A 24,851-nucleotide genomic window follows, 5' to 3' on the forward strand; every position below is an offset into this window, starting at 1 on the left:
CGGGGGAGCCTCGGCGGCGGCCGGGAGCGAGGGAAACCCTCCCGGCAGCGGGGCAGGGACGCTGGTGCACGGCCAGGTCCTCCTCGCCTCCGTGGCGTGGCAGGGGCTCGGGGCCAGGAGTGGCGGCTCTCGGGCTGTCAGCTCGGGCAGTGCCCCCTGCGAGGTGTCCCCCCAGTCTCCGCGGTCCCTTCGTCCCGTCACCATCGCCGCGTCCCCTCAGGTGTCCTGCGGGCTGATGAGCTGCTTGAGGGCGGCGAGCTCGGTGGCGATTTTGCAGAGGTGCTGTGCTCGGGCATCGGGCGTCAGGGTAGGGGCATCGAGTCCCTTGCTGCCTCCGCCCCCGCATTTACATTCGCGATTTATTTTGGAGACATCGTGTTGACAGAGCTCGTCTTCACTTCTCAAGACGATTTTTCTTATCTTTGTCTTTTACTAAAAACGCTTTAATAGATACCTATGAAAAGCAGTTATTGGATGAGGTTATCGTGGTGGCTGTTAATGCCGTGAGTGGGTGGGAAACGTGTGGTGCTGAGAGGCCTTTAATTGCTCTGGTATCTTCATTTCCATTTCTGCTGCTTGACCTTTGTCAGTGATGCCATATATTGCATTGGCATTTCTTTCATACTACTATTAAGCAGGAAGTGCTGTATTCAATTGCACTGGTTTCTCTTGCTGGCAGCAACAACAGCAAGTACTTTGTAGTGCTCTTAGATGTGAAAAAAAACCCACTTTACAATATATTTTCTTTCACTGTAGCCTTTTGAATTAAGATCCCTGTTTTGCTGCATTGTTTATGTAGATCAGCAAGACTTCCTGTATTGTAATAGCATATGCATTGGTAGTTTTGATTCCCCAAACATAAGATGAGAAACTTTCACTTGCTTAATAGGTAATTTTAACCCCTAAAATGACAACCATTTTAACAAATCTACATCAAGTGGGGGGATGACTTAGAAAAGGCATCAACAGAAGGTGGCCATGTAGAAACTGTATCATTGCTTTCCGAAGGACAGTGCCCCATATAGCTCAAATACTAGATGTTAGATGAGATCGAGCCTGTAGTATGGTCTCTGGCCCAGAGACTAAATCTGATGTACTGTCAGGAAGAGGAAGAATTTTTGAAAGTGTCATAATAATAGTAATTTAACAAAATTATCTTTTGAAGGCCTGTTCTCAGTACATGGAAGTCATAACTATTCATATTTATAGAAATATCAAATGTAAGATAATCTTAACATCCTTAAAAAGTGGGATGTAGGGTATTTTTTTCAAAGCACTTAAGACAGGAATGTCATGCAAATGCACATGCAAAAAAGTTACATATTGGAATATAATTATAAATCCTAGAATCTTTCATTTGAGGTTATTTGTGATACAGACTAGCAAAGTCTATCTCAGCCCAGTGAGTTTGATGTGCTTAAACTATTAGGTTTGCCAATATCTTCTTCTGTTTTAGGTACAAAATTTTACATCTTTCAGTAAACATCATATTTCAGGGTAACTGCCTCTTAGAAGAACATGACAACTCTATAGTCTTCTATTACTTTAGTTTATTTCTGTTATTTTGAAATCAGTGCAATGAAAATGGCAACAAATGTTGCTTGAAGAAAGAAGAAACCTTGCTTTCATTAGGAGTTGCCATGACTTTCTGATTGATGTGTTCATGCCGTAATATTGATAACGATCATCAACCTAGGTCATTGTTTAGTGCTGAACTATGGACTGGAGTTTGCACCTTCAGACATGTCTCAGGCACTAACTTTAGGTATAAAATAAACATCATATCAAACTTACTCTGTATCTGAGGGAAGCAAAGGCTTTTCTAAAGTGGCAAAACCCATTCATTTCCTCTTGTCACAAGATAAAAATCTAACCACTGTGTTTTTAGACGTAAACCAAATGCCCAGCTTAGATTGTCTTTTACTATGCAAAGCAGTGCAATTTAATTATTAACTTAGGGCAGGTATTACACACATACTTAGTGTTTACGTATATGTATTTAGAGAGAGTTTCTGCTCAAACTTATTTCTATTCCCAAACCATTGCACAATACAAAAGCCAAGAGACTTGATAGTACAGGCTCTGTCTCATGTCACTTACACTACCATACCTATTGTGACATAGAATGCTTAACAATTCACTGACTTATAACTAGGTGGTTTCTTTGTGCAGCTTATCAGTGGTAGTTTCTAGTGTACCTGCTTATATATATGGGATGAGTGCATCTTAAAGAACACACCAAGTGATGCCAAGTTTTACTAGAAATATGAGTAAACAATTCATCTAATTTTTGCTAAGCAAATTCTACAGTGTTTGGCTTTAAAGAGTAAGCATAATCCAGAAACCTTACATGATACTCCTGTAAAATTACAAGTTTGAGTTTATTTATGTTCAGGTTTAAAGGTCATAAGTATATAATTCAGTGGTTATGGTACCATGTAATTTTTCCTTTTGCATTCTTTCATATATGTCTCCTTTCATGGGAGAGTCACAGCTATTAGGATGACACACCATGTTGCCACACCTGCCAAACATTTGAGTTCTCCTCCACCTCTTTCCTCCTCCACCCCACTTTTCCACTTGTTTTATAAACTAGAACCACTGTTACATTAACGTGATTTATTGTGTTGATGATGCTGTTTGATTACATATATATATATTTTATTCAAATATCTTGTAGGTATTATATGATATCAAGTTAAATAAAAGAATTGCATATCAAAAGAATGGTCAAATAATGTACTTTATGCAGGTTTAATATGTACTCCTTGATTATCATTAAAAGCAGAAAATCAGAGAAGTAGCTGAAAAAGACCTCCATGCTTCAAGGGGAGATGGTCTAAAATCTACATCATTTCAAGACAAGTCTTTGTCATAGGAATAACTTTTAGTCATAAATCCCCCACAATTCACATGCAGTGCGACCCAGTGCTTTTCACTAATCTCATCAGAGAGGTTTTCTTCATGTCCACACTTGTGTCAGTCTTTCATTCTTTTCCCAGGTCCCGCAAGTTCCTTCCCTTCCTCTTTGAGGAAACTACAGTTATTTAGCCTAAGGAAGACTAAGAAAGAGAATTTCCAATTTCAAGTGTTTAACAATCTTTTACAGTTACATACTTACAATTCTTTCCGTTTTCTGTCTGGACATTAATTTTAGTGTAAACCTGAAAAGAAAGCACAGCCCTCTTGCTAAAACGTTACTGGAGTTAAAGGGCTTATTTTGTGGGTCTTGCAAGCGATAGTCCTGTTTGCACATCCAAGCATCCTAAACAGTATTTTAGATTAGGAAAAGCTAGCGTAGCCTGTGCAGAGTTACAGGTGCATTTTCTGCTCTTCCCCCTTTTGGGTTTTTGTCTTGGTGGAAGCAAGCAATTTGATATCCTTGTGGTGAGGAGTAACATTGCTTCCAAGTGCAAAAAGGATGCAAGAACACTGAGTCAGCATCTCATTTAAGCTTAAGGGCAAATTATGCCTGAGCAACCTGATTGTCTTCTTGTGCAGGGTCAGTCATTTCATCACAGGGAAGAGCAGCGGATGTCATTTACCTTGACTTAAGCAAGGATTCTGACACGGTCTCTGGTAACATCCTTCTGGCCAAAATGGAGAGGTACGGACTGTGACCTCGGTGGAAAAACTGGCTGGATAGTTGGGCTTAAAGAGTGTAGTGATCACTGTTTTGAAGTCTAATAGGTCAACAGTGATAAAGAGGTTGATTTTGAGGTGGATACTGTTAAGCACCTTCATCAGTGATGCGAACAATGCAATAGGATGCATAGTCAGCAAGCTTGCGGGTGACGGCAGCTAAGGAACAGATTGACCGACAAGCTGGGGTAAGGACAAAAGGACAGATCTTTCCATTCCCTTTCACTGTGGAGTGGTGAGGAGAAGACATGTAGGTTGTACTGTTGGTTTGGCTTTTAGTTCCTCAGTCTTTTGATCACAGAATTGACTGTAATTGCACAGGTGAATTATAGGTCCAAACACAGCCAGCAATGGTCTTCGTGCAGGATGGATAGTATCAGAAAGCCACAGCCTTTGTTTTGATCTCACTGCAGAAGAAACGTGTGTACCTGGCACGCTATTTAATACCAGTCACCTTTACCTTTTCCTCAGGGATGTACCATAGTGGGTCCAGTAGTTGACCACAGTTCCAACATTTTTTCTACACTTATTCATCTCCTTTGGTCCTTTCCTCTCTGAAAATGTACCTGTATTAACATGGAGAGAGGCTGGCTGTAGGAGTGAGGCTGAGCTGTGATATCTTTAAGATTCTCTGGTGTGCAACATGTATCATTCCTGTAAACAGTATTGGAGGGTTTATAAACTTGTCAGTAATGAAACCTGAAACAATGCTATTTGAGTCTGAAATTCTGTTACCTTTAAATACTGCTTTGCTAACTTGATATATTAGTGTTTTGGCTGTTCTGTTTTTACAGACCCGGTCCTTGCTGGGAGTATTTGAAGAAGATGCTGCTGCAATTTCCAATTACATCAACCAGTTATTTCAAGCCATGCACAGAATATATGATGCACAGGTAGTGTTAATGAAATTCCTCAATGCACTATAAAGCTTTTGAACCACATTTCATGTCTCTTGCTTCTTTTGAAATTACTATAAGCAGTATTTTTTTTAAACTTCCACATTTTTTAAATGTACAAGTGAAATAAAAATAAGAATTAAAATGATTGTTTTTCTGTACATTAGGGAGTAATAAAGACTAAATTCTTGTGACTTCTTTTGCAACATAATTTCTTATGACAAATGAAAAGATTTTTCTGGTCTTGTAGTAATTTTATTCTATTTCTGAAGTGTTTCCTGTCGTGATCTTAGTGTGTATAATAGTATGTACCAAGTGGAAGATTATTTTTTACCCACAATATATTCATGTTTCACTTACCATCTATAAGTAACTGCATTTTTATGCAAAAAGCAGAATCTATTTTGTGTTTTGTCTGAACAATGAGTTTATGGCTGTATTTTTAATTTGTATATACTTGAACCGTTTGACTTTTTTACTGATTTGTCACCCTTGCTTTTCATAGTCTGTTCAAGTTCAAGTCTGTAATAGTTCCCTCTTCAAATATGTGATTTTTTTTTTATTAATTTAAATCAAAAAGTAACAAGCTTGGGGTTTTGTTTGTTTTTTTGTGTTTTAATCAGAATGAATTAAGTGCAGCAACTCATCTGACTTCAAAGCTTCTGAAGGAATATGAGAAACAGGTACTGTGCAAATCATTGTTGTCTTTGTGTGGTCAGGACTACATGTTATTTTAGTCTCTTATCTCCCAGAGCACAATGTAAAATGTATTTGGTCCAGGTAAAATCAGCTGCTGTAGTTGGTGGCACGAATCTTTGCCAAAAGAATCTACTGTCGTCTTTGTAGTTTTTCCAACTAATACAGAATGAAGTTCCACTTACCATGATGAATATTAGTAAGTTATGGAATATTTTACTTTTGGATCGGTGTTTTGGGGGTTGCTAAGGAGGGTGGTGGTAGGTTGTTTTTGTTTTATAGACCTGTTTATTGTTAAGTGCTTTAATTTTACTAGTCACAAAGAGAAGAGATTGCAGAGCAGTCTCCATTTAACAACCATAATTTACTCTTATTGTGAGAATAATTTTCTATCTGTGAAAACGCAGATTGTGGAATCCATAACTTTCTCTACTGGTAGGAAACTCTTCATGGTACATGCTATCTGTAGCCATGCTGCTGGGACCCCTTTTCTGAGATGCACATTAAAAACAGAAAGTCACTCCTTTCAAGGAGGCTGGCGCTCCCTATCCTCATTCTCCATCTAATGAGGTGAACTGGAAAAAGTACTATTTCTGAATTATTTTGGTTCAGTGAATCTTTCTAGAAGGGTGACATGACGCTTTATTTTTCCTTTGCTAATTGTTACTATAGAATAGGTGTAATGCAGATAGGATCAAAACCACAATGGTGCTGATCCAAAAGAATAGTGGGTATTCATACCTGCAGTGGTCCCATTAAGAAGAGATGGAGAAACAGAGAGATGTAGTGTCTTTTTTTAAAAAAAAAAATTCGTGTATTCATAACGAGAGACTGGAAATGCTGCTTAAGATGCAGCAGTCTGAATTGTACAGAGAATTAAATTATTTATGCTTTTTTTTTTTTTTTTAGAAGTAGCTACAGTACTGTCATTTGAATTGTTTTAACATTGATACAATACCAAGTTGTCTTGAATGACATAGCTATTTAATGAATTGCACGGTTTCTGCCGTTTTCTAGCAAAAATGTAGTATTTGCAAAATCAAAATAAAAAGAACCAGCTTCAGATTAGAAGAACCAATTAGGGCATGGTATTCTTATTCATTAGCAGTTACTGATATCAAAATATACACCAAATATCATTTCAATTACAGTTTGTTACAGTCATTGAGAATAACGTGGGAGTAACCTAACAAGCTGGAAGGAAGTGCTCAAAATTATTAATAAAGAAGTTGGGTTTTTTATATTTCCAAGTGTTTTATATAGAGCTGCTGTGAATTAAAAGAAGAATTAAATTAGCACTGGACCTTTTAACTTATTATTCTGATTTGTCTCCATTGGACTGCTTTTTTCCCAGTCAGGAGATTAGGTTAAAAATACACAAATAATGTTTTAACTGGTTTATTTCTTTTTTCAGTTGTGACCATTTTGGTCATACTTTTGCCTCCGTCAAGGCACTGCAATGTAAACTCTTCTGGATGTAAACTAAACTCTTGTGGATGATTTAAAATTTTCACATAATTTAAGAGCTAGAAGTTTAAGATGAACACCAAATATTGCTTAATTTTTGGTGACTTTAATTTGCAAAGCTGGATGAAAATCTTCATAGATGTCAAGTCTGCATCTTTCTTGATTTTTATGGTAAATAATCTTTTGATTAATTTATAAAATCTATTAATTAGATTAATTAATCTATTCTTTAAAATAGATTTTTTTTAAAAATTGAGAATTGTTCATGACTTTTTCCTCAAAAAAATATTCCTTGTTCACAGGACAATAAGGGAGTGCTTTAGTGTATCTTAACTGTTTAATATTTTAAAATAATGGAATACCCAATACACTCATAGACATGATTAATATAGTTTTGTGAATGGCAGAAAACCCTACAAACAACATGTCTCCTTTTATTTTCTTTTAGCGTTTCCCACTAGGGGGAGATGATGAAGTTATGACTTCCACTTTACAGCAATTTGCAAAAGTGATAGATGAAGTAAGTACTTGTATTTGTTTCTGTTACTTTGCTAACGTTGTCATGTATAGACTTTAACTTGCTTAATTATTCCAGTCTTTTTTAAGAAAGGAGGTACAGAAATGGTTTTCATTTGTAAGGTAACACTGCATTGTATGTTGCAGCATATATATAAAGTTATAGAACCTGAAGATAAAGAAACAATTCAGCAAAATGAAGATACATTGTTGAGAAAGAATGTAGTTTAACTCAATGTAGATGCAGCCAAAAACCATTACAGAATAGCAGTTAGAAATGTTTTTTTCATGAGGGTATTTGTGTTGCCTGACTTCAGATACCTGACTGACAAAGGAACCTCTCTGGATTAGAGACACAGACTGACTCTTCTGAAAGACAGCTTAGTACCATTAAGAACTGAATCGGGATTTTTTTCTGTCATCCCTCTCCTCACCTTTAACACTACTTAAACAGCATTTTGGAAGGAAGAACACATTTTTTTCTACCTCTGTAACCTATGAAAGATGGGCTGTGATGTAGCTGGAGGGAAACTGGAGAAATAAATTGACTGGTCATCAGAATGTATGAGGCCATCTTCTGACATGGTGCAGTAACTTGGAATAAAGTTGGAGAAGTAGGAAAAAATACTAAACTCCAAAGGTCTTCTATAAAGAGCTAGCGATGAGATCAGGAACCTAGAAGAGAATAGCTGCACAAAAATTAATGTGTAAAATTATGTTTAGTGTTGTACATGTCATCTTTGAGCAAAATTGATGTCAACCTATCTTGATTTGATTTAGTCTCCGCACTGTTTTCCTTTAGTCTCATTAAGTTATTTCTATTCCTTCTTTCTTTCTCTTGTCTTTTACAGCTCAGCTCTTGCCATGCAGTTCTTTCAACTCAACTTGCGGATGCAATGATGTTTCCTATTACCCAGTTTAAAGAAAGGGATCTAAAAGGTAGAGTGCTCAAACAAACACTGTTTTTATTAACAGCAGCAATAGCAAAACCATAGCATTTAATCTCCATAGCTCTCGTTTCACTAAATAGAAAATGCTACTTATTTTTCAGCTCTCAAAAGTATGCATCTCCCAATTTAAAAAAAAAAAATTAAGTTATTTCTATTCATAAGACTATTACAGTTGAAGAACTTAATACTACTACTGTTGCAACAAAAATGTTACTTATATTATGGAAGCATTTATCTTCTACTCAAGATGAAAATTTTGCAGTTACTATACACATTAGCAAATAATAATTTTCAAATAATTTGCATGTTCAGGAAATATTTCTGTATATTGTAATACCATGACATCAATATAATGGCTGGACTAAACTCAAAGGGCAAAGTGCCAATGTTGTAGTACTTATTATATTACTAAGATTTAGGAAGGTGGTTCTTTAAGCTTGCTGGTAATATAGGTGGCTTCTTTCGTACAGGCATAAGATGCTTCCGACTTCTTATTTTTGTAACAGTTGTATCTTACTCTCCCTGGCCTAAATAATATGTAATGTGTCTGAGTCTGGTAGATTTTACTTGAGAGGCTGAAGTGAATAGACTGGTGTAGCAAATGGGCTTCAAATATAAATGATAATAGTTAAACCCAAAATAACTTAAATCCCTAATGTGAACATCCTAGAGTGGGTATACCTAACATATGAACGTTTTAAGTCAAAATTGAAATTAAAATTACAACTCTTCCATAAGTCTTCTAGCTCTTTATGAATCCTGGAAAATATGTCTTTGGCAATAGTTTGTTGCAAAATTATGGATTAAATAGATAATGCTTTTTGAGCAAGGGAACGTGAGTATGTCAAGGCTAATGTTACTCCGCAGGACCTGGAGAAAAATCTGTTAATATTTATGAAAGAAGCATCCCTGAGGCAATAATCACAAAATGAATTATCCCACTGGAAGTTTTTAACCACCAACTTATGTAGTATTTAATGATACCATACTTCTGTATGGACTTCTTAAGCACTTTCTGTACTGCTTTTCCATCTTTTTTACCTTTTCTTTACGATAAATTTGAACATAGCTCTCTGCTTGTTTATGTAATAATATGACACAATACCACAATCCAGATCAGAACCAAGTGCAAAGTATTGTACTGTTTTCTGTTTCCTGACACAGTGAGACAATATAACCATCTAGAACATGACTAATTGTAGGTAGGAAGAATCACAATGTGTTTGGGGCTTTCCTTTGATCCAGTGATACTTTCCTATCTCCTGTGCTTCCACTTCCCCAACTCAGACCAGAACTGTAATACATAAATGTTATGTTGATAACAACTTATTTAAATTGTGATGTGTTGTTTTGTAGAGATATTAACTCTTAAAGAAGTTTTCCAAATTGCAAGCAATGGTAAGTGTAAAATACTTAATGTTATACATATTAGAAGACAACAGTATTACTGTAGATTATTTACTCAGAAAACTAGTAAAGATATTTCCATGGCTTAAAGTAACTAATTAAGGTGGAATCTTTTTCAGTGATACTTAAGCACCCAGCTTTCCTTGGTTCACTTTTGTAAATCCCTGCTTTGTGTACTGAAGTGTTAAAGGAAATGGACAATATTAATCTTTTTTACAATACTGTGAATGTATATATAATTATTAAATAATTTAGGATTATGCTACCAAAATTACTAAAAAACGTAAGGTGCTAGCTCACTTAAAGTCAGGACAAGATTAATAAACAAATTTTAACCCCCTAAAATTAGTTTGATAGTTATCTTCCTTATCATCAGAAGTTACTTTTTTAGCTAGCTCTACTATATCCTCGTAGAGAACATATTCTTTAACTAAGGAGTTTGCTTCTCTTAATGTAAATTGCTCCATTGCTTTAGAAGCAAGAAAGATTAGATGCAGGTTTTCATAATGTAAAGTTGTCTCTACTTGTAGAACATTTCTCTCTTTGAAGACTATTAGATGTTTGGGGAAATTTGTAACAATTTGGCCATGTTTGCATCTGGTTAGAATTTTTCTTCAGCCCAAGTATTTGTGACAGTGAAGTAATTATAAACAGGCAAGAACAATTCTTAAAGGTTTTAATAGGACAGAATTTGCATTCAGCTGGCTGTGCAACACATAGTGATATAAAAGGTTTTCTGCTCTGTTTCATAAGTCATTGATTCAATAAATTATCATAAATTCTCTCTTGATTGCTTAGACCATGATGCTGCCATTACCAGATACAGCCGGTTGTCAAAAAGAAGGGAAAATGAAAAGGTTTGTAAAATAAAATACTTAATATAGAGATTTTTAGAGAAGATAAGAAACAATTTTCATCTAATACGTGTATTTATGGTGGAAGACAATGTATGGCAGATTCCCCATGAAGGTTGATAGTTTATATTTTAGCAGTCTAGTTAGCTTCAGAACAGAAAAGCAGGTTTCCTAAATACATTCCTGTCTTTTAACACTGAAAATGCTCTAAGATGAAGGTTGTGATACTATATTCAAATTATTTCTGTAAAGAAATAACCATATTTTCTAAGGAGAAAAGAATGCTGTATTTGTTTTTCATGTATCTCTCATGTATAATTTAGAGAAGTAGTACTGTAGGGTAAAATATGCGACCGCTGCTGATAGAGTGTAGAACGTTGTGTTTTTCCATGCTGGCTCTAAAGCTGTTCAGAAGGCATGTGATGAACACCAAGTCTCAAACATTTCTTTTTCCCCCTTCCCCTGTCTGTGTGTCTTTAGATCAAGGCTGAAGTTACAGAAGATGTATACACTTCAAGGAAAAAACAACATCAGACTATGATGCATTATTTCTGTGCATTAAATACTCTTCAGTACAAAAAGAAAATTGCTATGCTAGAACCCTTGCTAGGATACATGCAAGCTCAGGTAACTTCAGATTCTGAAAGCTGTAGGTCTGAAAGAAGATGTAAAAGTGCTTCATGAAGGTTGATATACTGATCCATTGCAAGACCCCTTTTATGATCCAAGGAAGCAAATGGAGAAAAAGACATACCCCATCCTCATCCCTGTAGCTGTCATAGCTGCTGCCATGACTGCTGTCATTAGCTGGCACTAGTCATTTCCCACTTGATATATGAATCTCGTCATGATGTGTCTTCACTCCCATCAGAGAATCATTTAGGAAAGTCTGGGTGACAAATATAAAGGTCTAATTCTACCCCAAAACCCAGATGGTTAAATTTTGTGCACTGCTTGAATTTTCATTGCTGGGTACTTTTTCCCACTGGATCACTAATAGGAATAATTGATTGTGATGTTCATGCATGCAAGTCCATGTGGAAGAGTACCTTCTTAGAAAGTAATGTGGAGACTGTTAAACTTTTTCCTGTGGCAGCTATTCTGAGATGAGATAATTATCAAAGGTGCATCACTAGTGTTTTCAATCAAGGGTGTGGAAGAACTGGAGTGCTAAAAATCTTTTTGGCTTGTTTTTGTTTAATATAAATGAGTCCACAATTGGTTTATTTGAGGATGGGTGCAATAGAAAATAAAACAATGAAAAATTTCTTTGGAGAGACTTATTGTGTATTTTCAGAAGTATGTTGTCAGTATCTTTTTTTTAAAAAAAAATCAAACTTTCCAGTATCTGGCACTGCCACAGCGTCCTGAGTACTGTCTGAAAGCTGTCCAAGTCCAAGAAGAACTCTTGCTTCTTTTTGAAACTTTGCAGCTTGTATTTAAGAACTAAGCTCTAAATGTCTTCTGTAACTAAGTAGATAGTGCAACCTGTTGGTCAGGTGCGGGGTTTTGCTGAATCTAAGAATGGGAAGGGCAGGGCCACGCGCCGTAGCTTCCTGGTCTGAGATTTCATGTGGCTAAACTCGATTTAGATCGGGCACTTTTTCTGGAGCAATATGGAGTACATTGTTTTTAAGATACGTATTGTCAGTTCTCCTTGGCAGGCTCCACAGTTGGAGGGTATCCCTGGACAAGTCCTCACAGGTTTCCCCTCTCCTGCACCCCCCAAATAACCCCACCCATAACACAACAGTTAGCAAACTGGTGGGCTTGAAAAAACTATAGAGACACCTTGGGATCACTAAAAGATGAAACCTTGTTTCTTTTCCAGGGCAGTTTCTGCATATTTCTGTATTTCCTCCAGGTGGCTCTGTGCACATCCTCTTGGCACAATGAAATCCCACTGCAATGTCAGCATCAACCTTCACCTGCAGACACAAACATGCATTCTGCTCCTTTTATTGAGAGGCTTTGGTGGGAATGAGGGATGAAAACAGATTCCTCTGAGAAACTTTAACCTCCTATAGTTTCATCTGTTAGTTGTTAATGTAGTTTTATCAATGACTAAATTCTCCCTTTTCCTCCCCCTTTTTTTTTTTTAAAGATAAGTTTTTTTAAAATGGGTTCAGAAAATCTTACCGAGCAGTTGGAAGAATTTTTGACCAATATTGGCACAAGTGTACAAAAGTAAGTTGGTTTTGTTGAATTTTAGACTATTATCAAAACAATTATTTTTTTCTGTTTCTACTTTATTAATAAATTATCTTTGTTAATAACATGTTATTTACTTAGTGTTCGCAGGGAAATGGAGTGCGAAGTAGAAAACGTGCAACAAACTATAGAGGACTTGGAAGTAGCTAGTGATCCACTGTATTTGCCTGATCCCGACACCACGAAATTTCCCGTTCATAGAAACCTAACACGGAAAGCTGGCTATCTCAATGCGAGAAAGTAAGACTAACTTGTTACTTAAAAATTCCAGAATATTTAATTTTGGGAAAGGAAAGCTAAAAAAGGATGCAATTTTTTTTTTTTAAGTTAGCTATGCTGATTTTACATGCTCAGTTGAATCAGTCACATAGGAGCGATTTTGTTTCTTTCTTTGGACTCCACTTAATTAGTATTGATTTCATTGTTACACTGACAGAGTGTCATTCAGGTGCAAAGCATAGCTATCCTGATTTTAGTCCAATTTTGCCTAAATTTTCACATCAAAAAGGAAAATTGAAGTTTAAGAGAATGTAATTTCACTACATTGTAATTGGAAAACAACAAGATTGCAGCAATCAGGAGTGTTATATAAGTATCTGTTAAAGCTTTGGGATACAAGTTACTAATAAAATATGACAAGCTTGAGATACACAAGGCAAAACATTCTCTGTTAAGGGAAACACAGTTCTCATGGCCTCAATTTCACAAGGTAGACTTCTGTCCGCTGGAGGGAGCTGTTACTACAGTTATTAAAGTCTAGCAGTTGATTTTTATAGTTATTAAAAATAAGTTGTAACACTCAGATTTTTTCTGTAATTTATGTAATAAGCTCCAAGGACTTTAAAAAAAATGTAGATTCCTTTTACAACAGCAGTTAGAGTACCATACTCACTGAATGAGGCGTGAATTTCTGTAGTAGTACACAATTGCAGCAATAAATATGGAAGAGACTATCTGAGCAAAACAGGAAGCTAAACTGCAAGTGTTATTGATTTTTGGTTTCAGATTGTTCATCTTCTGTTGTTGTAAGGAAAAAAAAACAAACGCACAACCAAAAAAAAAATCCCAAAATTAAACAAGCTCTAAGCAAAATTTTGGAAATCTTGTTGAATGGTAGAAAAGACTTGGAAAACTGAAATATCTTACCTGACTAAGCTAATGCTTAACACAAAGTTCTTCAAAACTTAGTCTTACACATGTAAGTGCAGAGTTCAGAGGTCTTATCCATTATATTGATAATACATACAATTTGAATATGTGTATCATGTAAAGCAGTACCGTAAAAGCTGATCATCAAAAACAATGCCTTTATATTCTAAATTAAGTTTCACACAATCTAAGAAAGCAATTATTTTATGTATTCTTTGCCCAGCAATAGGTTTAGAATGAAATAAGCAACAGATGGAAAGAGACTAATTTAGCTGTAAAGCTAACGTAAAACATTAAATGGGGAAAAAGTTTTCTTAAGTGCCCAGATGGTGTATTCCAAGTGATTTTCCTTTTGTTCTAATTTATATAGCTCAGCTGAACTCCTAATCTCCTAACTAAGAACTTCTTTTTATCTTTTAGTAAGACAGGGCTGGTATCTTCCAGTTGGGAGAGACAGTTTTACTTCACTCAGGGTGGAAATTTGATGAGCCAGGCAAGAGGTGATGTGGCTGGGGGACTTGTCATGGATATAGACAATTGTTCTGTAATGGCTGTGGACTGCGAAGACAGACGGTACTGTTTTCAGATAACATCTTTCGATGGTAAAAAGTAAGTATTCTTACATTACTGTTACCTGTAAGTAATACTAGACCCACTAATTAAGAGAAGAAAGATGGTCTACCTTTTGCCGGATTATAACTTGATAGGTTTTGGGGGTATTTAGAAGCAAAATTGGCATGTCTTTTTAATTTTGTAATGTCTGGGTTTTTTATTTATCAGTTCTATAATGTAGCTGAGTGGTATTTCAGAATATAATTACCATAATCAGTGTACAATTGTGTACTATTGCATTTTGTGGGTGTTTAGGTGTTACATGGGCACAATCAGTATTTTGTTCAATTGAAATGAAAACATGGATTTCTTCCCCTCCTCCCCACCCAATTAAATGTTGACTGCACCCAGCACGTACACAGAATCTTCAGCTTTTCTTAATTTGTTGTGTTATGTACAAACATGAAAGTTGAGTTTCCTTTCTGAATGCACTTGTGAAGCATTTCAAATAGACAAAATTGTCTTTTCCATTCTTCTCTTTCAGGTCTTCAATCTTACAGGCAGAGAGTAAAAAAGATTATGAGGAGGTAAGCTTATAGGAGGTTGGCATGGAGTCAAATGATTTTTTTGTTGCATAGAACTATTTGAACAATAGTTGGATTGCTCATTTTATATTCTCTAGGTGCTAAGCAGTGAACCTTTAACTCATTCTATCCATAATGACCTCATTTGCCCTCAGATGCCTCACTGGAGGAAGGGAATTTGTAGTCAGCTTTAGCAGCTCAAGTTTGTGATATTTGGGCTGCAGCTGCTGTGCTTTCTTTTAGATAGCTCAGGTGACAACCCTACCAACAAGCTGGGGTTCAGTGGGACACCATATTTTTCTTCTTCGGAGAAAAGTTGAAAAGCAAGGAGCAGAAGCAGATGTTTTTCCATAGCACAGGGAGAAGATAGTCTAGCTTACAGATGCAAGAAGTGGGCAAATGCCACAAAAGGCAGATGGAATCTTTATAATGTCTTGAGGAAACAATGTCATCTGCAGTCACAGAACAATGGAGTACGGAGAATCCTGATTTTTTTTTTTAATTCCTCAGTTGTGATTTAAGCTTGTTTTAGTTTTGATCCTCAGTGTGACTAAAATAATTTTTTCAAGTAAAATCTGATATTGTAAGGTGCAGTATGCAGATAGGAGTGAATGTAATGACAAGGTGGGTGTGCAGAATACTGGTTTGGCTCCGTGAAGTTACAAAGAAAGTGGAAAAAGTGCTGAAACTAGCCAACTCAGGTATTTAATCAAGTTTGTTTAAAAAAAACTATGAAAAATTGATTTTTTTCTTTTTTTTTTCCTCCCTCTCTTTTTCAGTGGATATGCACCATAAACAACATATCTAAACAGATATATCTAAGTGAAAACCCTGAGGTAATGGTACTAAAACTTATAGTAATACGTTATGATGTAGATATGCACAAAATTAAAAAGAGATCAACTGGATCTATTTGGATAGCATAGAATTAAGCTGAGTACTTCCTACATGTCTAATTACAAGCTTTTCATGGTATGAAAGCATACAGTCCATTGTCTTCTCCACCTACATGCTTATATAGAAAGCATAAAGAATATGGAACCTTTATATTTGGTGTAACTTTGTGACATCTTCAAGAGCCTGTATTTGGTTTTTGTGTGTGATACTTTGTTACAAATTAATGTGACAATTCAGATGGACACATTTGATTTCTGCTAGAGGGAACTAACAATCTTAGGAATTACATGAGCATAAGCCGTCTTGTAGGAAAGACATAGTTTCACTTCATGAAAGAGTTATTTGCCTTTTGAAGAGTTTGAAGTTGATTATTTGTTTCACATAGAGAATTTGGGTAAGTAAGTAAACAAATGTCATTTATATGGTTTACATTTATATTTAAATAGTAAATTCATATTGATACAAACTTACATTGTGATTTTTACGTGCTAAATTAGGGGAATTGGCCCAACAACTATGTTAGTAAAAATTAAGGACTGTAAGATTCTTACACAGGGTTGAGTTTATAACTTCTGTCAATTGTATATAAATAAAACTAAAATCTTAAAAGCTTATTTTGAGGAAAATGTTTTCAGTTATTTTTTTTCCCATCTCTCTATTGCAGGAAATTGCTGCACGTGTAAATCAGTCAGCTCTGGAGGCTGTTACTCCATCTCCTTCCTTTCAGCAGAGGCATGAGAGTATGCGGCCAGCTGTGTAAGCTAATGAACGATAGGTCATTTGAGCAGCACATCTATAAAGAGAATCTTAGATAAAGTTCCAGGAAAAAAAAAACCCAACAAAATTTTCTACATTCAGAACTAAATCTGTGATAGGCTAGAGGAAAATTTCTTGAACTCACCTTTTTAGCATTGTCTAGCATCCGCTCTTACATGTAATACAGATTTTCAGCTGACTAGACAGTTTAGTTGGTTGCATCATATGTCTGGTTTGTTGTATGAAATCATGAGGTTTTCCTTAAGGTGTCCAGCTCCTGGAAGCAGACCTCGGATTGTTTTAACATCTGTATATAATCACGTATGAAATATAACACAATCTGATGCAATTATTAATGCAAGTAATAACTTTAACTTAAATTTGACTAGGAACGTAGACTCCATTTTTGTTTACTATACCCTGATCTTCTTTAGGTTTTAAGTTTTGTTTTGATTTATATCCAAGTTTTGGAATATTGCATTGGTCTCCCATATGGTTTAATTTATTATGAATCACTCTGAAACTAAGATATCTTCATTTTGATTTTTTGTTTTGTTTTAGACAACCTCGTGCTCCTGCAGCTCGTACTAGCAGCACAGGGTCACTGGGATCTGAATCAGCAGCTTTATCGGCACTTTCCTTGGATTCCCTTGTTGCCCCTGACACTCCTATACAATTTGACATAATTTCTCCAGTTAGTGAAGATCTGCCTGGGCAAGGAAAATCTTCAGGGCAGTCGGGCAGGTAGGAAATGTAGAGGGAAGGAAAAAAAATTCCTGAAGTTAATGTTATTAATTTAAAAACAAACAAACAAGAAAATCATGTTTAGGCTGCAGCTCCAAACCACACATTGCCTTTGCCTTGACTCGTGTCACAAAATTTGCAGCAGCCAGTGAAGGAAACATAATTTTTAAATTGTTAAATAGACTTGTAAAAAAAAATGGTTTAATTACATGCACTAGATTGAAGGTGTAGTTTTCTATTTAGCAGCCGCTTTTCTCACTTTAATGCTAATGCTTTTATTCTTGAATTATTTCAATCTTTTGGTTTCACAAAGTATTTTCCTTTCCTATTGCTTGCTCACCCAGCAGCTTGGGTTATTTCCTCTTGGAAACTCAAGAGAAATTTGGTAGCCCTGCCTCCAGGTGATGATGGCATATGATGACACTCTTCTTAACCTGAAAGGTGAGTGAAAATGATCTAGGCTTCTAGAGTAATCTCATATACAGACAAGTTAAAATTGTCTAAGAGCTCTTCTCAAAATATAAAAATATTTTTTCCTACTTGTTTTTTTCTAAACTTCCAATTAGAAAATAATAATAAAAACCTGTAACTCTGCACTGCATTTCTGGAACTGTATGTACAGAATTCAGGTATTAAGAAACCATAACTGCAGATCCAGCTGCTCTTAACAACAACAAAAAAAGCCAAAAAGCTGAAAACTAATTTATGTGACTCTAGTCACAGTAATGTGTTGTATCCCCCGCACTCTAGAAAAAATATTTTAATTTTCAGTTGTACCTCACAGATACATTAGAGTTAAAATTATATGTATTCACCTCTTTTTTGGACAGGTTTTTTTTTTTTTGTTGTTTGGTATAGCAGGATAATCAGTTGGCTAACTAGATCCTTAAGAACATATTGATTTAAAATAGACCTGAACTGTATTCCAGGAAGTGGAAAGGTTAATACTTGAGCTAAATTCATGTCATCAGTTATAATTCCATTCTAGAAAAACATGTTTTCATAGCAGAAATGATACAGAGTTGTGCTTAGTATTTTCAGTTAACCATCACTGTCAATAAAGAAGTGCAGTGTTTGTACGGATAGGCAACATGCTACCTTAGAAGTATTAATTGTTTTAAAAAAAGACTTTCCTTCATTTCTGATACTGATGACATATATTTAAATTTTATTTTTGCCTTTTGAGAGATCCTGTGAGATTTTACATTTACTGTTACACTCTAATCTTAAATGACAAGAAAAGTCTGAGCAATAAAAGATTCTAATAGAAAGATTTTCCCTTTAGTGTGTTTACACAAGTCAGCATTTACTGGGATGATTCTTGGTTGTGTCCATGTTATATAAACATTGTAGCAATGCCATCTTGACTTCAGAGTCCAATCTGGAACAATTTTATTACTTTAAACTAGACATCTTTTAGTTGAAAGATTTCACTGACAAAATAAAACTGGCAGTCAGTATGACACGTAATTGAACAAGAGAGATTGATACGTTTTTTTCTTTTAGTTCTGAAATGTGCTTTAAGAACACTAACTATTGAGAGGTGACACCTTTGTGACTCCCCTATAAAACCTAATTTGAAATTTATTGAACCCTTGATTATAGTTTTTCAGCTATCAGTTAGCAAAAGAGAAGGGGTATTTTCCTCTTTAGAAGTTTTAAATAAAATTTCCCCATTCCCCATACTCTTTTCAGCATTGCTTTACTGCTTTTGAAAAACATAGACTTGGAAGCCTAGAGTATTTTCACTTTTCACTGTAACTGAGAGCAATTCTGTCTTTGAGAGCCAGAAATAGCCACATTTCTCTTGACCCTCTAGGAGTAAAACCCCAGTGATGTTTTCAGAAAGCTGCATTTGAAACAAAACCAGTGACTTCTCTTCAGTAAGTAATTCAACAACTTGAGACAGTGATGAGAAGTGTGGTGTTCCTGTGGAGTACTGTAAGAACTAGCTTTTGGCTGTACTTCCTGAAGCTGTTCTGGGAAATTTCATCCCCTAAAACTATACCTTTTCAAATATTAACAAGGTCTTGACTTGGGCTTAATTCAGGTATTAAAAAATACCATATGAGCAAAACTGTCTGTGGCAGCAATAGGACAATAATATGTGGTATGGTTTGCGTAATTTGAGCCCTCGAATATAGCAATGTATGTCTCATTCCTGATTAAATTGCTTGTCGATATGATTTATCATATGTTATTCCTCCAGATTACAAGTCTGTGAAATCATTACATGTTCTTATTTGATGCAGCATGAGATTACTACATTAATCGTTAGTGGTTCCTGTAATCTGACTCCCAGTTTAATGTTTTCATTTTTTAATAGACGCACAAATCCTTTTGGTGAATCTGGAGGCTCAAAATCTGAAACAGAAGGTAAAGCAAAAATTTCATTTCAATGCAAAAGAAAAAATAGAATTCGAAAATTATTTTTCTGTTTTAATCTGTAGCTTCTCCTAATTTAACACCAGTTTTAGAATGCTTAGCACGTTGGCAGTGTAGTAGATGAGTTAAATCAGGCTGCTGTCTGAAAGTCTTCTAAAAAGAATTCATTGCATCTTTTGTTTATATTAAACCAAATGAAAAGATGTGTGACTTGCTGTTTAGTAATCATACCTCTAGTTCCTAAGTATGAGCAATCTCTTTCCAAGTTACTAAAAGTCTGGAGTTTCCCTGATTGCGGTACATCTTTAGTTTTGAATGGAAGACCCAAAATGGACTTTACTTTTTTCACTGCTCTTCTTTGTCTTAGATTCAATTCTTCATCAGTTATTTATTGTAAGATTTCTTGGCTCTATGGAGGTGAAGTCTGATGAAAGTCCAGATGTTGTTTATGAAACAATGCGTCAAATACTTGCAGCTCGTGCCATCCATAACATTTTCAGGATGACAGAATCACATTTATTAGTCACTTGCGACTGTTTAAAGTAAGTTTGCTTCCTGACTTCTACTGATGTTTATTTACAGAATGATCTTTCACTTTGGTAAAATTTACTTTCTGGTTTGTTTTTAAAAACAAATTTTTAGGTTAATTGATCCACAGACACAAGTTACAAGACTACGAGTAAGTAACTTTATTCTGTGATTTTAAGATAAATACCCAGCAATGTAATTCTCCTAGTTTAAATATACTATCAGATGTTAGCAAAAATCACTGACAGCATGATTTCCAGATAAATTTCCACTGAAATTAGGAGACTAATTCATACATTTAAAAATAGACAGGAAAACACTAGCAAATCAGGTTTAAGGGAAGTGATTTCAGTAGGTCAAGCAGGCTTTTCAAACTTCCCCCCTCCCCCCTGATTTGATAGGGTAGAATCTTAGGAAAACAGAATATTGTATTTTAACAGTGTGTTTGATTATAGACATTTATATTGTTAGTAGAGAGGTAACATTAAGGGTGGAGCCAAATTAGTTCTGAAGTCTAAAAGGGTTTGCTTGGTGTTTGGGTTTTTTGCTTTTGTTTTGGGTTTTTGTTTTTTAATGCATAATTGTATTGAGTGCGTTGTACAGTTTGTCGTTTGTTTGTTTTTCCTAATTCTTTACAAAAAATGCACTTGAAAGAAGTAAGTCGAATTCTTCATCAGATATCAAATATGGCCAGCTTAATTCTTCAGTAATAGCAGCCTTTATTTTCATATTTCAGATCTGTTCCCCGCCTTCCCCTTTTTCTCTGTGCACAATTTATGCTCTGTCATTAATTTCTTTGGGTCCTCTTTAAAAATATCCGTTTTTTTGAGACTCTGAATCACTTTCATTTCCATAAAAGGAAATCCTAAGCATGTGAAAATGTCTTGATATTTCACGTAGTGCTTTTTAATTTCTTTGCCCTTGTGGCGTTAAGTTCAAAACTGCCCCAAAGCTATAACCTTTTACATGTGAGACATGGCAACTGAGTGCACGTGCAGTATTCCAAATGTGTACATTTAAGGTTAGGAAAAACTCTCATCCTGTCAGTTTATAACAGTTGTAGTAGGGGCCATGAGAATTTAAAAACGTATCCTTTGTAAGTCTTAAAAAGATGCATTTGAAATTTCTAAGTCCACCCTCTTTTAGGAACGAGAATGCAAAATGGTTTTATTGTAACAAAATAATGAAGATATGGAGTTTGTTAGTTTGGGGTTTTTTTTTCTTTTCTCTCTCTTTTATGTAATTCAGGAGAGCTGAACTAACTGCAGTAAAGATTTTGGAGAAGTAGTGACTTTATCTGGGACCAAACACTGAAAGTTTAGTCACAAATGTAATTTGTATGAAGGGTGTATCTTTAAAGGAAAAAAATGGCTGAAAGGCATTGCAAATGGGATCCCCTTTTCTTTCATTGAGTGTGTTTTTAGACATTTTCCTATCTTTTGAATTACTTAATTCCTGCCTTCTAATCTACCGTTCTGCATTTCGTGATTACATGTTTGGTCAGGTTGCAGCTTCTTATGGTGTGGTTATGTATTGATGATATTGAAGTAATTAATGTGCAGTATATTGAAAACTTGTACAGACAATGTTTGGAACCAGTTTTAATATCTCCATATTTGATCCTTTTTGGCAGTTTCCTTTGCCCAATGTAGTCTTGTATGCTACGCACCAGGAGAATAAGCGCCTTTTTGGATTTGTGCTTAGAACTTCAGGAGGGAGAGTCGAGAGCCGCCAAACTTCCATCTGCTATATATTTGAATCAAATAACGAAGGGGAAAAGGTATTGGTGATGGTTGTACTTGTAACAGTTTTGAACCTGATATGGATTCCAAGATGTTGGATCCGTTCAAGCTGCGTAAGGGATTTGTTTCTATGGGACAGTATTTTGTTTGTGTACTGAAAAACAGTTAAAGCCGACAGTTTAAGTACCTGCAAGTGCTGTAATATGTTATCATATCTAGTTTAGGAATCTGGCTTAATTTTAAAGGCATTTTTATTCGAGTCTTTCTGATTATTTCAAATCTGTTTTGTGTTTAGATCTGTGACTCTGTTGGACTGGCAAAACAGATAGCTTTTCACGCAGAACTGGTAAGAATCTTTTGGGCGGGCAAAGGACCCTTGTGAATGGAAGGGAGAAAGTATATTTTATATGTGTAATAGAATGTGTTCTGCAAGATGCTTATAGATGCAGTAATGCTCTTGTGTATTTTAAAAGATTGGTTTTCTAGAATTTAAACCTGAGATAAAAAGACTTTGAGCGCTGTCTATCATGGAACAATATTCGAGATAGGATTTGGCTTGCTACCTTTAACAAACATAAGTCCTTTAAAAGAAGAATAATCAAAACAGTAGTATAATAGTTTTGATCAAACTCATATAAATTGGTAGCGTGTCAAACATCTCAGGCTGTTGTAACTTACTTTATTTACATTTTTGCCCTTTAGGATCGAAAAGCATCAGAAAAGCAAAAAGAAATAGATAGAGTCAAAGAGAAACAACAAAAAGAACTGAATAAACAAAAACAAATTGAAAAGGTACACTTCATCCTTATTTCTTAATATTCTTTTTTTTCTACTTACTTTTGTTTGCAGTTTTGTACTCCAGTGGAATTAAGTTAATTATTAGAAGTATTTCCTGTGCAAATTTTGTATAGTAGTTTTTAAAAAGAGCTCTTCTGAGGAGATAAACCACAAAACGTCTTTATAGAAGCACTTAAGCTTGAAGTGCTTGAAGGAACACGTATCACAGGCCCAAAATAACTTCCTTTGCTGATGAGGGTTCAGTTACACAGTGAGGGAGGGCTCCAGGGAGCAGGCTGTGGCTGAAGAAGATACTTGGTCTGACCTGCTGTGTTTTGTGGATTATAGGTACAGAGGTGTTAATGTGTTAGCTGTTCTGGTAATGCCAGCTACTGAAATGTAAATATTTTGGTTTCCTGTTCAATCTTTAATTCCCTCTCTACAGAGAGTTGTCCATTGATAGTATTAAAAGATAGTTTATAAATCATAGTAATGGTATCCTGCTATCAATTGTAGGTGGCTTTAAAGTTAATATTCTTTTTCTGATTTCCCACCCTGCCCCTTTTCAAATTAGGACTTAGAGGAGCAAAGCCGGTTGATAGCTGCTTCCAGCAGATCGAACCAGAGCAGCGGAGAAGGACAATTTGTAGTCCTTAGCAGCAGCCAGTCAGAAGACAGTGATTTAGGAGAAGATGGAAAGAAGAAGAGAGAATCTGAAGCCTAAGGTTGCCTACTTTATTAAAATTGGAATCTTAGATATATCTGGTGAAATGGCACAAGTTCTACAAGAAGTGAAATGTAGGTGAAGGGTCTGTTGTATTTATATAAAAGACTTCACAATATGTAGACCCTCTCATGCCTTGATTTTTCTTTCTCAAGTAAGTGATTTCCATCTTCATGTCAGTATAATTTCTCTTCTGTACACCAGATGAAGCATGGTGATGCCACCATGTTTATTACAAAATTATGTTTTCTCAAGGCTTCTCTGCAGTATGGAAAAAACCTGTGGGGTTTTTTTTTCCCCCACTTACCTCTCTGTGCTATTGACTGCTCTTGAAGCAAAACTTTTAAACTCTCATTGGACTTCAGCAGTACACTGAAATTTGTTCCTTACACTGCAGTATGGAGAACACCTTGCTGGAAACAAAAGTAGATGTCCAAATAAGACAGTGCTAAGCTTTACCTAATTTGTTGCACATAATTGTTCTTAGATTTAGAAAGAAAAATCCTTATTAACATCAGTGAGATGTGCAATAGTTCCAGACAGATCTTATTTTTTGTTTCATATTGCACTGTATCACAGAATCACAGAATGGTCAGGGTTGGAAGGGACCTCTGGGGATCATCCAGCCCAACCCCCCGCCAGAGCAGGGTCACCTACAACAGGTTGCATAGGACAGCGTCCAGGCGGGTTTTGATTGTCTCCAGAGTGGGAGACTCCACCACCTCTCTGGGCAGCCTGTGCCAGTGCGTATGATACTGTCTTGAATCTTTCAGTGAATATAATGCTGAAAGGCTTCTTTTCAACAGCAGAAAAAATACTGTCAGACCTAAATAAGAGCTGATGAGACACAGTTGCACTTTGCTGCGTGAGGAATGTATAAAACATTCCTTATCAAATGATAAGAATAATGTATATATTCTTGTAGCACAAGTGCCACGTTCTTGCTTTTTCCCCCAGTACATGTAATAACAAGCTGTAAGCCTTTGACTTCACTTCTTATAAAACATGCTTAGAGTTGCAGGAACATCTTGAATTCCATTATTTGAAAAATCTTCTGAATAAGTAAATGCCTTGCCATCAGTACACTACACTTACTGAAAATGAGTTGAGGCTCTTGAAGTCTTTTTATGGGAAATGATTTTGCAACCAGGATAGTCAGACACTATGCTAATCCTACATCCTAGAGTCAATCCTGTAAAGCATTTTTCAAAGCAGTGTCTGTTTACAGCTTGTAATTTGAACTGTGTTCCATACCCTGTGTAATATTGATTTTGTATAGTACTAAATGTGCATTCACCTTTTGATCCAGAAAACTTGTTTGAAGAGAAATATTTATTTTTGCACTAATTACTATAAATACTAAAATCCAGTTGA

At 35.7% G+C, this 24,851-nt stretch overlaps 1 protein-coding gene across 1 annotated transcript; it reads left to right on the forward strand.

Annotated features, from left to right (window-relative positions):
* The first annotated feature begins 4,442 nt into the window (after positions 1-4,442).
* On the forward strand, positions 4,443-23,477 carry APPL1 (adaptor protein, phosphotyrosine interaction, PH domain and leucine zipper containing 1). The gene is made up of 21 exons (XM_009895737.1): positions 4,443-4,535; positions 5,162-5,221; positions 7,150-7,221; positions 8,069-8,156; positions 9,524-9,565; positions 10,373-10,431; positions 10,909-11,055; positions 12,533-12,615; positions 12,721-12,879; positions 14,209-14,397; positions 14,885-14,927; positions 15,704-15,760; positions 16,486-16,577; positions 17,139-17,321; positions 19,648-19,697; positions 20,074-20,248; positions 20,349-20,385; positions 21,868-22,014; positions 22,272-22,322; positions 22,679-22,768; positions 23,328-23,477. Exons 1-21 carry the CDS (start codon positions 4,512-4,514, stop codon positions 23,475-23,477), a joined length of 1,998 nt encoding a protein of 665 aa, XP_009894039.1. The 5' UTR covers positions 4,443-4,511.
* The last annotated feature ends 1,374 nt before the right edge of the window (positions 23,478-24,851 follow it).

This window comes from Charadrius vociferus, unplaced genomic scaffold (assembly GCF_000708025.1).
Source record: "Charadrius vociferus isolate BGI_N301 unplaced genomic scaffold, ASM70802v2 scaffold512, whole genome shotgun sequence".
Classification (NCBI taxonomy): Eukaryota; Metazoa; Chordata; class Aves; order Charadriiformes; family Charadriidae; genus Charadrius; species Charadrius vociferus.